This window comes from Ranitomeya imitator, chromosome 2 (genome assembly GCF_032444005.1).
Source record: "Ranitomeya imitator isolate aRanImi1 chromosome 2, aRanImi1.pri, whole genome shotgun sequence".
NCBI classification, from domain to species: domain Eukaryota; kingdom Metazoa; phylum Chordata; class Amphibia; order Anura; family Dendrobatidae; genus Ranitomeya; species Ranitomeya imitator.
This window is the reverse complement of record NC_091283.1, coordinates 832,246,983-832,263,697: the sequence shown is the minus strand read 5'-3', so window position 1 is coordinate 832,263,697 and position 16,715 is coordinate 832,246,983. Positions and strand designations below refer to the sequence as shown.

General features: G+C 46.9%; 1 protein-coding gene across 1 annotated transcript in view; it reads left to right on the top strand.

Moving 5' to 3' along the window:
• LOC138666025 (C-type lectin domain family 2 member B-like) overlaps window positions 1-3,687 on the top strand; it is a 119,706-nt gene extending 116,019 nt beyond the window's left edge. Inside the window, exon 5 of the mRNA XM_069754087.1 lies at window positions 1,923-3,687. Coding sequence (XP_069610188.1) covers window positions 1,923-2,064 — 142 coding nt within the window. The 3' untranslated portion in view covers window positions 2,065-3,687. The remainder of the gene's footprint in view (window positions 1-1,922) is intronic.
• The last annotated feature ends 13,028 nt before the right edge of the window (window positions 3,688-16,715 follow it).

Below are 16,715 nucleotides of genomic sequence, written 5' to 3'. Positions count from 1 at the left end.
GTACAGAGAGCAGTAGAGCTTCCACTTTCGGTGACCTTGTCCATCCACTCATAACATTACAAGTGGAAATTTCTGGTTACAAACAGCCACAACCGACAATAAATTCTGATTCCCCCAGGACAGAGAGGCTTCGTCATCTGTGTATCCACAACATGATCTCGTGTCAGAGCACCTGGGTCTAACAGGATGCAGCAGAGCCGGGATTACAGTAATCACAACAATATATGACAGCTCTGTTATAATTACTATATCGTGATTCTGATAAAGCTCGCCAAAAAAACATACAATTATGTGATAAAACTCTGCATGCTGGCATAGGTTTACAATGACGGGTTCCCTTTAAATGGAATCTGTCAGCAGGATTTCACCCTCCAAAAAAACTATTTATATGCACATGTAGCTCTCTCTAAGTCAAGTCCTGCAATAGCTTTACATGACCAGTCTACTGGGAAATGAGCGTTTGAATTTATATGCAATGAGGCTAAAGTGCTACGGTAGATCTGAAGCCTTTTGTCACTCCAGCTCTATTCCCTTATCAGCGCCACCACCTGGTTCACTGACTATTCCTTTCCCTGAAGTGATACAAGCATAGAGACTGTCAGTGACGCAGGTGGAGGCAGTGCTGGGTGGGGAATAGAGCTGGAGTGACCGAGGCTTCAGACCTACCATAACTCTTCAGCCTCATGTTGACATCAATTCAGATGCTGATTTCTTAGTAACAGAGGAACGGACTGGACATGTAAAGGTTTTGCTGGACTTGTCTATAAAGGAGGTACACATGCATATAAATAGTTTGGGGGGGGGGGGTGAAATTCTGCTGACAGATTCCCTTTAAATATTACCATTCAGACTACCTACAGCCACAAAGAAGGGCTGGAGATCTGCTACACAAGCCATCAGAAATTCACAGCTTCAAGAGACTATTGAAGCAAATAAAAAAAAAGTTTTACAATTTTTTTTAACAATTTTTAAAAATCTAAAAAGTTCTAAAAAAATCGCCTCCTACCTTTTTGCCCCGTTCAAAATAAAACAATAATAATAAAAAAACTCATATTTGGTATCTCCGAGTTCAAACACGTGCAATCTATCAATATATGAAAAGAATTAATCTGATGGGTAAACGACGTAATGAAAAAAATAAACAAATCAAAACACCTAAAATTACTTTCTTTTGCAATAAAATGCAATAACAAACGATCAAAACATCATATCTACTCCAAGATGGTATCAATAAAAACGTCTGCTTGGCATGCAAGAAATAAACCTCCACCCAGCCCCAGATCCTGAAAAGTGGAGACGCTACAGCTCTTGGAAAATGGTGACTTTTTTTTTTTTAACAAACTTAAGATTTTTTTCACCACTTAAATAAAAAAGAACCTAGCCATGTTTGGTGTCTGTGAACTTGTGATGACCTGGAGAATCATAACGGCAGGTCAGTTTTATCATTTAGTGAACATGGTAAATAAAAAATTGAAAAAAAACACAATTATGGAGTTGCACTTTTTTTCATTACAATTTCACCGCACTTGGAATTTTTTTCCTGTTTTCCAGTATGGTAAAAATCAATGGTGTCGTTCAAAAGTACAATTCGTTCCACAAAAAAACAAAGACAAAAAACAAGCCCTCATATGGTCATATTGACGGAAAAATAAAAAAGTTATGGCTCTGGGAAGGAGGGGAGTGAAAAATGAAAGGGCAAAAAAAAAACCAGAAAATGGCCCAGAGGTGAAGGCGTTAAATGTTATTCACCAATACGGTTTTCTCATTGGTCAAATTTTGTTGAAAAAAAATTAAAAAAAGATTTAAAAAAAAAAAAAAGAGCTGGTGGTAATGGTGTTCCTGCAGCTGCTCCGTCAGCAGAGCACTGGACGCTCAGTGAACGCGGTGACAGGTTTCATTCTCCGTTGACTTCGCTCCTGCAGGTTCCACATTCATGGAGTGTCGAGGTGTGTGTTCCTGAACAGCGGACGCGTCTCCAGCGCATCGTGTTACTCCGACAAATACTGGATCTGTAATAAGCCGGACACAAGGACCACGGTGCGATCACTCAGCGAGCGTCTCTGAAGAAGCATTTTATGTCTACAACTCCTTACCTCAACTCTAGCGGGATCACACTGTGGATTATGAGCACATTATGGAACATGGACGTTGTTTACATTATTTTTGTAACTTTTTTATAGGAAAACCAATGAATACAAAATTAAAATCATGTCCCTCACCCTCTGTAGGACAAAGAAGTAATAAGCTGTTGCTTTAAGGCTGCAAAAGTATTTGCTCCCTGTCTTTAATGGGAATCTGTCAGCTGGTTTTTACTATATATGTATTCTGAAAGCAGCATGATGTACGGGTTGAGACCTTGATTCCAGTGATATGTCACTTACAGGTCTGTGTTTTGTGGTTTCAATAAAATCGATGTTTTATCAGCAGGAGATTATCACTGCAGGACTAGGTGTCTTGTGCCTAGTGGTCCAACCACACCCCCACCATTGATTGGCAGCTTTGTGCACAAAATGCAGCCAATCAGTTCTATAGGCAGAGTTATACAGATCCAAAGCAAAGAAAAGTGTGATTCTTTCACAACTGCAGTGTAACACCCCAGGTTCCTGGTTGTTACAGTGGCATTGCTTTCCTCACTGGGAGAGTGATGTCATGTTTGGAAGCGATGAAGGATCCCTTTTTTTATCAGGTATTCACAAACATGCAACATGTTCTTACTCCAGGCCAGAAGGGGGAGCTCTGATCCAGCTTGTGGGTGGCTCCCCTATATATATTTGGTGTGGAGGGGAAGTTAGTCAGTGAGAGGGAGTGAATGAGACTGGAGCAGTCTGAGGTAGAGAGAGAGCAAGAGAGGGGCCATGCAGCTACGAGAGGTGCTGCAGCTCCTGGAAAGAGAGACAGGAAAGCAGAACAGATTGTAGAGAGTGTGAAGGGGAAGTGAAGCACAGGAGAGTGAAGAGCTGGAGAGGGAAGCTGCGACTGGGCTTCCTCCATGCTGAGCGCAGATACCGGTAGCCAGAAGACCGAGGTTGTGAAGTACTGTACGTCTCACAGCAGAAACCGGCGGGACAGCAGATTGCAAGTCACCTGTCCACCATTGACACCCAAGGACACAGTAGTGCATGGAGCTCCGGTTGTGATAGAGATCCTGTAAAAAGGCTTGAGTTACCTGTCGTACTAGTAGTGTCCTACCAACAAGGGGGACAGAGAGAGAACGTGAGGACCTTGTGAGAGGCCTAAGGCAGCAAGGGACTACACCACAGTGCTAGAGGGAAGGCTTCCAACCCCACCTGGTAAAAGGGGTTCCAGATTCGCTTCCAAGCCGGCTAGACCAAACCTGTACCTGTGGTCCAGTACCCTGGACTGTGGCTGCCTGAGGTTTCAGTAAACCAGGTAAAGCGACTGCAACCCTGTGTCCTCCGTTTCTTTCTACAATGCCTACCACCTGTCCCAACTACACCGGGAGCCCTGGGGACCCAGCTTCACCTGTGGTAAGCTATACCATCCCTGCTGCCAAAACATCACCCCAGAGGACCCCTTTAAGCAGCGTCGGTCACTCCTGACGAGTACCACACTTGGCGTCATGAACTTTTATTATTACACAAACCCATTTAAAGACATTCCCTTTTACATGGGCGCCCAGGGCCACGGACCGGGTCACCGCTACCGTGACACATCCCTTTAAGTACTGGACCCCACGGCCCTGACGGGCGTTCCATTTTTTTGGCATCACGAATAGGATGGACCGACCCATTGAAATGCGTCTTGTGTGCCTAAGAAACTGTGATTTATTGAAAGACTATTGAATTGCTGATTGCCGCCATTATAGCGCCACGCGGAGCACAGGAGAAGGAAAAGTGCGCCATCGTGTGCGGAGACTAGCTGTGCAGTACGAAAATTATAGCCGCCGATTTTAAATACTTCTGCACCTTGGGGACATGCCAGTCAGCCAGTGAGATCCGCCTCCTGATTCTGAATGGCGGGAGCACGAACAAGAAGAAGCTGCCCCCGAAAGACAGCGGGAACTGGACCGAGAGACAGAAAAGAACCTGGATGACAAGATGGCGAGTAACCAGGACCCGGAGCGTGGGGTGGAAGCTGAGGACTCCCCCAGCTACCAGGAAGAAAGCCACAGCGAGCCGTCAATAGAGTCCCGGAGTTCCTGAAAGCGGAAGTGGAGGAGCTCAGTGACCAACTCATGCGGATGCAGCTAAGCACAGTGTCAAAATGGAAAAACGGCTCTGAAGGTGAAGCTGCTGGAGCAGCGTTCTATCCGACGGCCCTGATTCCAGCGGAGGAGACGCCTGACACCGGGACACAGACACAAGGAGGTACAGGTCCTTCTCAAAAAATTAGCATATAGTGTTAAATTTCATTATTTACCATAATGTAATGATTACAATTAAACTTTCATATATTATAGATTCATTATCCACCAACTGAAATTTGTCAGGTCTTTTATTGTTTTAATACTGATGATTTTGGCATACAACTCCTGATAACCCAAAAAACCTGTCTCAATAAATTAGCATATTTCACCCATCCAATCAAATAAAAGTGTTTTTTAATAACAAACAAAAAAACCATCAAATAATAATGTTCAGTTATGCACTCAATACTTGGTCGGGAATCCTTTGGCAGAAATGACTGCTTCAATGCGGCGTGGCATGGAGGCAATCAGCCTGTGACACTGCTGAGATGTTATGGAGGCCCAGGATGCTTCAATAGCGGCCTTAAGCTCATCCAGAGTGTTGGGTCTTGCGTCTCTCAACTTTCTCTTCACAATATCCCACAGATTCTCTATGGGGTTCAGGTCAGGAGAGTTGGCAGGCCAATTGAGCACAGTAATACCATGGTCAGTAAACCATTTACCAGTGGTTTTGGCACTGTGAGCAGGTGCCAGGTCGTGCTGAAAAATGAAATCTTCATCTCCATAAAGCATTTCAGCCGATGGAAGCATGAAGTGCTCCAAAATCTCCTGATAGCTAGCTGCATTGACCCTGCCCTTGATGAAACACAGTGGACCAACACCAGCAGCTGACATGGCACCCCACACTATCACTGACTGTGGGTACTTGACACTGGACTTCAGGCATTTTGGCATTTCCTTCTCCCCAGTCTTCCTCCAGACTCTGGCACCTTGATTTCCGAATGACATGCAAAATTTGCTTTCATCAGAAAAAAGTACTTGGGACCACTTAGCAACAGTCCAGTGCTGCTTCTCTGTAGCCCAGGTCAGGCGCCTCTGCCGCTGTTTATGGTTCAAAAGTGGCTTTACCTGGGGAATGCGGCACCTGTAGCCCATTTCCTGCACACGCCTGTGCACGGTGGCTCTGGATGTTTCCACACCAGACTCAGTCCACTGCTTCCTCAGGTTCCCCAAGGTCTGGAATCGGTCCTTCTCCACAATCTTCCTCAGGGTCCGGTCTCCTCTTCTCGTTGTACAGCGTTTTCTGCCACATTGTTTCCTTCCAACAGACTTACCATTGAGGTGCCTTGATACAGCACTCTGGGAACAGCCTATTTGTTGAGCAATTTCTTTCTGGGTCTTACCCTCTTGCTTGAGGGTGTCAATGATGGCCTTCTTGACATCTGTCAGGTCGCTAGTCTTAAAGGGAACCTGTCACCTGAATTTGGCGGGACTGGTTTTGGGTCATATGGGCGGAGTTTTCGGGTGTTTGATTCACCCTTTCCTTACCCGCTGGCTGCATGCTGGCTGCAATATTGGATTGAAGTTCATTCTCTGTCCTCCGTAGTACACGCCTGCACAAGGCAAGATTGCTTTGCGCAGGCGTGTACTATGGAGGACAGAGAATGAACTTCAATCCAATATTACAGCCAGCATGCAGCCAGCGGGTAAAGAAAGGGTGAATCAAACACCTGAAAACTCCGCCCATATGACCCAAAACCAGTCCCGCCAAATTCAGGTGACAGAGTCCCTTTAAGGTACCTTCACACATAACGATATCGTTAACGATATCGTTGCTATTTGTGACATAGCAACGATATCGTTAATGAAATCGTTATGTGTGACAGCGACCAACGATCAGGCCCCTGCTGGGAGATCGTTGGTCGCTGAATAAAGTCCAGAACTTTATTTCGTCGCTGGATCTCCTGCTGACATCGCTGGATCGGCGCGTGTGACACCGATCCAGCGATGTCTTCACTGGTAACCAGGGTAAACATCGGGTAACTAAGCGCAGGGCCGCGCTTAGTAACCCGATGTTTACCCTGGTTACCATGCTAAAAGTAAAAAAAAACAAACACTACATACTTACCTACAGCCGTCTGTCCTCCAGCGCTGTGCTCTGCTCTCCTCCTGTACTGTCTGTGAGCCGGAAAGCAGAGCGGTGACGTCACCGCTCTGCTTTCCGGCTCCCAGACAGTACAGGAGGAGAGCAGAGAAGCAGAGCGCAGCGCTGGAGGACAGACGGCTGTAGGTAAGTATGTAGTGTTTGTTTTTTTTTACTTTTAGCATGGTAACCAGGGTAAACATCGGGTTACTAAGTGCGGCCCTGCGCTTAGTTACCCGATGTTTACCCTGGTTACCGGGGACCTCGGGATCGTTGGTCGCTGGAGAGCGGTCTGTGTGACAGCTCTCCAGCGACCAAACAGCGACGCTGCAGCGATCCGGATCGTTGTCGGTATCGCTGCAGCGTCGCTTAATGTGAAGGGGCCTTTACCCATGATGGGGGTTTTGAGTAATGAACCAGGCAGGGAGTTTATAAAAGCCTCAGGTATCTTTTGCATGTGTTTAGAGTTAATTAGTTGATTCAGAAGATTAGGGTAATAGGTCGTTTAGAGAACCTTTTCTTGATATGCTAATTTATTGAGACAGGTTTTTTGGGTTATCAGGAGTTGTATGCCAAAATCATCAGTATTAAAACAATAAAAGACCTGACAAATTTCAGTTGGTGGATAATGAATCTATAATATATGAAAGTTTAATTGTAATCATTACATTATGGTAAATAATGAAATTTAACACTATATGCTAATTTTTTGAGAAGGACCTGTACTGTCGCCAACCCTACCCTAGTAGCCGACGAACTCCTAGTGGGCCCCTTAGCTGTACCGCCACGCTGAGAGCCCGGCCGGGTTCATATCCTTGGGGAATGGGACCGGGCCTCGGGCATGGAAGGCCGCCTGGGAGCTCCGATTCAGCCCGCCAATACACCTGGAGAGGTATATGCCGAGAGAACGGTATACCGCTGGGTGAACCCTGGAACAGATTTAATCGGGTTCCCAGGGGTAGAGCGAAGGGAAGGTGAAGAGATGGAAGTCCTCAGCTGGGGGGAATATCAGCAGCAGCTTGCCCGTAAGTGGGAAGAGAAAGATAAAGAACGCCAGGCCAGGCGTAAAGCATTTGATGATGGGGATCTGCAAGCCAAGGCCCAGACCCGCAGAGACAGACAAGCAAACCGGGGTCCGCTGAGGCAGGGCACTGTAGTAGCCTTCAGATTAAAAGGGGGCTGGGGATTCATAAAGGAGCCAGACCTGTTATCAGGTGTTTGTCAAAAGTAGAAATGTGGAATATCACCACCTGGAAGGTGATTTAGTTTTTATTGCCGTAGCTGAATGATTTACATCTGTTAGCCAGCATAAGTACATGTGGGGATACCCTAGCAACCAGGCAACCCCCACATGTACTTATGGCTAACAGATGTAAATCATTCAGCTAAGGCAATAAAAACTAAATCTCAAAGCACTAAAAAAATACTCTGAGGACCCCCGAGCGTGTTCGAGAAATCTCGAGTAACGAGTATATTCGCTCATCACTAGTTATAATGCGAAGTACTTGAATGCTGTTTGCACCTTTGAATGTTGCACTTTAATAAAGATGATAGTGTTTGATCCAGATAGGAAAAGTTAACCCGTAAAGGAAGTGCACAAATAATGACTATTACAGAGAGATAGTTTTATATTTGTAGTAAAACTAATGTTTTTTGCACTGTAGCTAAAGAAGTGTTAGTGAAGACAGTATACCCGTAAAGGGTGATTGCCATTTTGTATTTAGTATGTAATATATAATGTTATAGAAAGTTCTATTTTTGAGAAAGTCATTTTCTACCCTGTATTAAAGCTATGTAACGTTTAAGCATAATTACCTCCCATAAAGGGAAGCAAAAGTTTGTACCTGTTAAATGCATACCAAAAATGTTTTGCACATATCTTTAACTTGTTGTTGTTGTGTAAATTTTCCCAGTCCAGGAGTACTGGATTTAATGGGGGGGATGTGTAACACCCCAGGCTCCTGGTTGTTACAGTGGCATTGCTTTCCTCATGGGGAGAGTGATGTCATGTTTGGAAGCGATGAAGGATCCCTTTTATCAGGTATTCACAAACATGCAACATGTTCTTACTCCAGGCCAGAAAGGGGGCTCTGATCCAGCTTTTGGGTGGCTCCGCTATATGTATTCTGGTCTGGAGGGGAAGTTAGCCAGTGAGAGGGAGTGAGTGCCAGACAGCAGACTGGAGCAGTCTGAGGTAGAGAGTCAGATAGCGAGAGAGGGGCCATGCAGCTACGAGAGGTGTTATGTCTGCTAATGAAAGGTGTTATGAAGGCAATCCAGAGACACAGTGTGCCTAGCAATCAGAGCGCACACAGTGATCTGACAAATACCCAAAAACAAAGAAACGAGCTCTGAGACGTGGAAACTCTGTAGACCACACACCTGATCCTATCCTAAACACAACTAAAAGTGGTTGTGGATTGCGCCTAACAACTACCTAGGCAACTCGGCACAACCTAAGAAACTAGCTAGCCTGAAGACAGAAAAATAGGCCTGACTTGCCCCCAGAGAAATACCCCAAAGGAAAAGGCAGCCCCCCACATATAATGACTGTGAGTAAGATGAAAAGACAAAACGTAGGGATGAAATAGATTAAGCAAAGTGGGGCCCGATAATCTTAGACAGAGCGAGGACAGTAAAGCGAACTTTGCAGTCTACAAAAAACCCTAAAGCAAAAACCACGCAAAGGGGGCAAAAAGGCCCACCGTGCCGGACTAACGGCACGGCGGTACACCCTTTGCGTCTCAGAGCTTCCAGCAAAACAAAAGACAAGCTGGACAGAAAAAAAACAACAAAATAGCAAAAAAGCACTTAGCTATACAGAGCAGCAGGTCACAGGAACAATCAGGAGAAGCTCAGATCCAACACTGGAACATTGACTAGGAGCAAGGATAGCAGCATCAGGTGGAGTTAAGTAACGAAGCAGCTAATGAGCTCACCAGAACACCTGAGGAAGGAAGCCCAGAAGCTGCAGTACCACTTGTGACCACAGGAGTGAATTCAGCCACAGAATTCACAACAGAGAGGTGCTGCAGCTCCTGGAAAGAGAGAAAGGTAAGCAGAACAGATTGTAGAGAGCGTGAAGGGGAAGTGAAACGCAGGAGAGTGAGGAGCTGGAGAGAGAAGCTGCGTCTGGGCTTCCTCCATGCTGAGCGCAGATACCGGTAGCCGGAAGACCAAGGTTGTGCAGTACTTTATGTCTCACAGCAGAAACCGGCAGGACAGCTGGATTACACGTCTCCTGTCCACCATTGACACCCGAGGACACAGTAGCGCATAGAGCCCGGGTCGTGATAGAGATCCTGTAAAAAGGCTACAGTTACCTGTCGTATGGGTAGTGTCCTACCAACAAGGCGGACAGACAGAGAATGTTAGGACCTTGCGAGAGGCCTAAGGCAGCAAGGGACTACACCACAGCGCTAGAGGGAAGGCTTCCAACCCTACCTAGTAAAAGGGGTTCCAGATTTGCTTTCAAGCCGGCCGGACCAAACCTGTACCTGTGGTCCGGTACCCTGGACTGTGGCTGACTGAATTCAACAGTAAAGAGGTAAAGAGACTGCAACTCTGTGTCCTCCGTTTCTTTCTGCACCACCTACCATCTGTCCGTACTACATTGGGAGCACTGTGGACCCAGCTTCCCCTGTGAGAAGTCGTACCATCACTGCTGCCACAACATCATTACAGAGGACCCCTTTAAGCAGCGTCGGTGACCCCTGACCGAGTACCACAGGTGACGTCACAAACTATTATTATTACACAAACCCCTTTAAAGACATTCCCTTTTACATGGGTGCCCAGGGCCACGGACTGGGCCGCCGCCACCGTGACACTTCCTTTTAAGTACCGGACCCAGTACCGAGTACCCCACGGCCCTGGTGGGCGTTCCAGCAGCACCCAGTAAACTAAGTGATACATCGCTGGAATCAGGGTCTCTGTCCCTACATCATTCTGCTGTTTGATTATATAGCAAAAACCTGCTGACAGATTCCCTTTAAAAGGGATGTCTAGATTTATAGTACGTATTGGTAGGTAGGGACCCAAAACTCAGCACCCCTAGCGATCGGCTGTTCAGGCTGCGTTTCCCATGATGAGCCTTTGATGATGCAGATTTTCTGCAACTATTAAGTAAATTACGGTAGATTATTTGTATTTTTTCACTGCATGAATCAGAGCCTGAGTCCATGATGGCGGCCAGGAATATTTTAGACAAAACGCTTTCAAGAGTCTTCTCCCAATGATGCCGCAGGTGATTGACAGATCTCTCTATGGAAGAGACCTTTCTCGTCTCTCTATGGTCTCTGGCCGGATCTATTTTCTCAAAGCCAGAGTGTTTCACAACTTTTTTCATATAAAAACATATAAAAACTTTGACTTTTCTTATTTTTCCAGCGATGGAGCTTTACGAGGGCTTGTTTTGTTCCAAGGTGCAGTTTTTATTGATGCCATTTTGGGATATGTACAACATTGTGATTGCTTTTTATTGCATTTTTTTATTATTGTATTTTATAGTAAAAATTATTGTCTCTTAAAAAACCAAACCTTTAAAGAACATAATAAAGCATTAAGCAGGTTCTTTATGATACTAAGGACAACTTGGAGGCCGTGAGGAACCTGAATGGTTCCCTTTAACCCCTTTCTGTGGCCTGGTACTGATTGACTTGTTACGTATGCGCAGTGCAAGATCATCAACTTTCAGTGCAAAGCTGACAGTTTGCATAGCATAGTGATGCTGCTGCAACCCCATGCTATACAGAAAATGATAGCCCCATAGTGGGACAAAGTAAAAAAAGTAAAAAAAAAAAGTGTAAAAATATATTTACAAAATCTAAATATATTGTACCAATGAATAAATATTTTTATGAAAAATATAAACAATAAAAGTACACATTTGGTATTGCCGCATCCGCAACGACTTGATCTATAAAACTGTCCCTATAGTTAACCCCTTTAGTGAATACCATAAAAAATAAACTAAAAATAAAGGCAAAAAACAATGCTTTATCATCATACTGTCGATTTAGGCTATGTTCACACTTTGCGAATTTTGCTGCGGATCCGCAGCGGATTTGACCGCTGCGGATTTGCAGCAGTTTCCCATGAGTTTACAGTACAATGTAAACCTATGGGAAACAAAAAACGCTGTGCACATGCTGCGGAAAAAAAACGCGCGGAAACGCAGTGGATTACATTCCGCAGCATGTCAATTCTTTTCTGCGGATTTTCACCTGCTCCAATAGGAAACTGCAGATGAAAATCCGCAGAAGAAACCGCAGTAAAAACCGCGATAAATCCGCAGTAAAAACCACGATGGGTTTTCACTGCGGATTTTGGAATTCTGCTGCGGAAAAATCCGCAGTGGAATCCGCAAAGTGTGAACTTAGCCTAAAAGTGGAAAACAATACGAACAAAAAGATGAATATAAATAACCATGGTACCGCTGAAAACGTCATCTTGTCCTACAAAAAACGAGCCGCCATACAGCATCATCAACGAAAAAATTAAAAAGTTATAGCTCTCAAAATAAAGTAAAAATCATTCTTTTTTCTATAAAATAGTTTTTGTTACATATAGGTCGGGGAACAAAACATTAGGGAGGATGCCGTATCTCGCTGATTTCCTGGGGGTGGAGAGAATTGTGAATCGGTTCCTATTAGTGTTGAGCGATACGTTCCGATATCCAGAAGTATCGGTATCGGATTGGATCGGCCGATATCCAAAAAATATCGGATATCGCCGATACCGATAGCCGATACCAATGCAAGTCAATGGGACACAAATATCGGAATGTAAATAAGCCCTTTCTGTCCTTCTACATCCTGTTCCAGAGGGGGGAAGAGTGTGGGCGGTGCGTGGGCAGACACTGTGCATGTCTGTGTGTGTGGGCGGGGTCTGGGCGGGCCTGCCGGGGATCTGTACGGGCCTGCCGGGGCTGTATGCGGGCCTGCTAGGGCTGTATGCGGGCTGCCGGGGCTGTATGCGGGCCTGCCGGGGATCTGTACGAGCCTGCCGGGGCTGTATGCGGGCCTGCCGGGGCTGTATGCGGGCCTGCCGGGGCTGTATGCAGACTGCCGGGGCTGTATGCGGGCCTACCGGGGCTGTATGCGGGCTGCTGGGGCTGTATGCGGGCCTGCCGGGGCTGTATGCGGTCTGCCGGGGCTGTATGCGGGCCTGCCGGGGCTGTATGCGGGCTGCCGGGGCTGTATGCGGGCCTGCCGGGGATCTGTACGGGCCTGCCGGGGCTGTATGCAGACTGCTGGGGCTGTATGCAGACTGCCGGGGCTGTATGCGGGCCTGCCGGGGCTGTATACGGGCTGCAGGGGCTCTATGCGGGCCTGCCGGGGATCTGTACGGGCCTGCCGGGGCTGTATGCGGGCTGCCGGGGCTGTATGCAGACTGCCGGGGCTGTATGCGGGCCTGCCGGGGCTGTATACGGGCTGCCGGGGCTCTATGCGGGCCTGCCGGGGATCTGTACGGGCCTGCCGGGGCTGTATGCGGGCCTGCCGGGGCTGTATGCAGACTGCCGGGGCTGTATGCGGGCCTGCCGGGGCTGTATGCGGGCTGCTGGGGCTGTATGCGGGCCTGCCGAGGCTGTATGCGGTCTGCCGGGGCTGTATGCGGGCCTGCCGGGGCTGTATGCGGGCTGCCGGGGCTGTATGCGGGCCTGCCGGGGATCTGTACGGGCCTGCCGGGGCTGTATGCAGACTGCTGGGGCTGTATGCAGACTGCCGGGGCTGTATGCGGGCCTGCCGGGGCTGTATACGGGCTGCCGGGGCTGTATGCGGGCCTGCCGGGGATCTGTACAGGCCTGCCGGGGCTGTATGCGGGCTGCCGGGGTTGTATGTGGGCCTGCCAGGGCTGTATGCAGACTGCCGGGGCTGTATGCGGGCTGCCGGGGCTGTATGCGGGCCTGCCGGGGGGCTGTATGCGGACTGCCGGGGCTGTATGCGGGCCTGCCGGGGGGCTGTATGCGGACTGCCGGGGCTGTATGCGGGCTGCCGGGGCTGTCTGCGGGCTCCTGGGGCTGTCTGCGGGCCTGCCGGGACTGCACGTGGGCTGCGGGGCTCTCTGCTGGCCTGCCGGGGTTCTGTTCGGCGTGATGGGTCTCTGTGCGGCGTGCCGGGTCTCTGTGCGGCGTGCCGGGTCTTTGTGCGGCGTGCCGGGTCTCTGTGCGTGTGTGCTGGCATCGTCCGATGGGACTACAAGTCCCATCGGACGATGCCTGCTACACTGACAGTGATTGACACATTAGCCAATGATGGGACAGTAGTAGTCCCATCATCTGGCTAATGCGTTGAATGAAAAAAAAAAAAAAACACATACATACTCCATACATACTTCATACAGTACATACATATAGACATACAGTACATTAAACATAGATTAGATACTCACCATCACTTGTCACTTTGTTCCCCGAAGCCAGTGTCAACCTGTAAAAAAGATTAAAATAACAAACAACCAATATACTCGCTGTCTGCAGAAATCCACGAGTGTCCCACGACGATCTCCCATGGAGAACAGCAGCAACAGCTGATACGACCGCTCTCTAGGGGCTGCAGAAACGCAATGACGGGAGGAAGGTATCCTTCCGCACTGTATTCCTCCGCCGCTGTAAAAAAATGGTCCCTAGTCTCGCTTATGGCATTGCTGGGTGAGAAATTTTTCCATGCAGCAATTGCCATAAAGTGACACTTTGAACTTTAGTAACCTCAGTGATGCACTGCAGGAGCCATTGTTTCCTGTCAGTGTGTCACTGAGGGTCCTATAGAGCGGTGACATCAACAGATGTCACTGTTCTATAGGGGGGATCGTCGTGGGACACTCGTTATTAATTGGACTACGGCGGACAGGTAGAATACGGTTTATTATTTTACGTTTTTTGCAGGCGCTGAAGTATGGTAAGTATGGTTAAATGAAGAATATTAAAATACTTTTTTCCTAATGTGTGCGTGTTTTATTAACCCTTTCTAACTATTAGATTAATAATGCCGTTATTAACCCGTCTTAATGTCACCTTACAATAGCAAGGTGACATTAACACCTTATTGCCCCATATCCCACCGCTACACGGGAGTGGGAAGAGAGGGGTTAAGTGCCGGAATTGGCGCATCTTACAGATGCGCCATTTCTGGGGCGGCTGCGGACTGGTATTTGTAGCCCAGGGGGGGGGGGGGCAATATCCATGGCCGCTCTCTAGGCTATGAATATCAGCCCGCAGCTGTCAGCGTAGCCTTTCTGGCTATAAAATATAGGGGGACCCCACGTCATTTTTGGGGGGGGTCCACCTATTTTAAAAGCCAGTAAAGGCTACGCAGACAGCTGTGGGCTGGTATTCATAGCAGGCTACAAATATTAGCCCCCGGCCGTCGGCTTTCCCCCTCTGGCGCAGAAAATTGCGCGGGAGCACACGCCGTTTTTTTTCCGACTTTTTAAAATTAAGCGCTCTTTAAGACCTCTTTCATACTTGCGTCGGTACGGGTCCGTCGCTATGCGTCGGGCCGACGTAACGACGCACGTTGTGAAATTTGTGCACGACGTGGGCAGCCGGTTGCAGCTTTTCAACGCATCCGCTGCCCATTCTGAAGTCCGGGGAGGAGGGGGCGGAGTTTCGGCTGCGCATGCGCAGTAGAAAATGGCGGACGCGACAGCCCAAAAAAGTTCACTTGAACGTTTTTTTGTGCTGACGGTCCGCCAAAACATGACGGATCCGTTGCACGACGGACGAGACGTGTAGCCATCCGTCGCTAATACAAGTCTATGGGTGAAAAACGCATCCTGCGAGCACATTTGCAGGATCCTGTTTTTTCCGCCTGATCCGTTTTTTTTTCTCATAGAGTTGTATTAGCACCGGATTGCGCCTGATGGCCACACGTTTCATCTTTTTTGCATGATCCGTCAAAAAAAGCTGTTTCTGGCGGTCGGAAAGCACATACAGAGGAATGGTTTTTCTGTCCTGAGAAAAAACGCACAGCGACGGATCCAGCAAAAAACGGATGAAACTGAGATGTGAAATGATGAATCCGGCCTCCGAATCCGTTTTTTCACGCATGTTTCCATTCAAATCATGCACATTTTCCGTTTATTTATTTATTTCCAAAAACTGCATCAAAACTGCACCAAAAACCTGCACCAAAAACAGCATTTAAAAAAATCAGTTTTTTAAGCAGGTTTTGATGCATTTTTTGGTGCAGTTTTTGATGCGGTTTTTGATATAGTTTTTGATGCAGGTTTTTGGTGCAGGTTTTGATGCAGTTTTTGATGCAAGTGTTTGATGCAGGTTTTGATGCAGTTTTTGATGCGGTTTTTGATGCTGTTTTTGATGCAGTTTTTGGTGCAGTTTTTGATGCATGTTTTTGGTGCTGTTTTTTATGCTGTTTTTGGTGCAGCTTTTGGTGCAGGTTTTTGGTGCTGTTTGTGATGTGGTTTTTGGTGCATTTTTTTAGTGCTGTTTTTGATGCAGTTTTTGGTGCTGGTTTTTGATGCAGTTTTTGCTGCAAGTGTTTGATGCAGGTTTTGATGCGGTTTTTTATGCTGTTTTTGGTGCAGTTTTTGATGCATGTTTTTGGTGCTGTTTTTGATGCTGTTTTTGGTGCAGGTTTTTGGTGCTGTTTGTGATGTGGTTTTTGGTGCATTTTTTTAGTGCTGTTTTTGATGCAGTTTTTGGTGCTGGTTTTTGATGCAGGTTTTTGATGCTGTTTTTGATGCAGTTTTTGGTGCAGCTTTTGATGCAGGTTTTTGGTGCTGTTTTTGATGCAGTTTTTGGTGCTGTTTTTGATGCAGGTTTTTGGTGCTGTTTTTGGTGCTGTTTTTGATGCAGTTTTTGATGCAGGTTTTTGGTGCTGTTTTTGATGCTGTTTTTGATGCAGTTCTTGATGCAGTTTTTGGTGCAGGTTTTTGGTACAGTTTTTGATGCAGGTTTTTGGTGCTGTGTTTGGTGCAGGTTTTGGTGCTGTTTGTGATGTGGTTTTTAGTGCTGTTTTTGATGCAGTTTTTGGTGCAGGTTTTTGGTGCTGGTTTTTGATGCAGGTTTTTGATGCAGTTTTTGATGCAGGTTTTTGGTGCTGTTTTTGATACAGTTTTTGGTGCAGCTTTTGATGCAGTTTTTGGTGCAGCTTTTGATGCAGGTTTTTGGTGCTGTTTTTGATGCAGTTTTTGATGCAGGTTTTTGATGCAGGTTTTTGATGCAGTTTTTGATGCAGATTTTTGGTGCAGTTTTTGATGCAGTTTTTGATGCTGTTTTTGATGCAGTTTTTAGTGCAGCTTTTGGTGCAGCTTTTGATGCAGGTTTTTGGTGCTGTTTTTGGTGCAGGTTTTGATGCAGGTTTTTGGATGCTGTTTTGGATGCTGTTTTTGATGCAGTTCTTGATGCAGTTTTTGATGCAGGTTTTTGGTGCTGTTTTTGGTGCAGGTTTTGGTGCTGTTTGT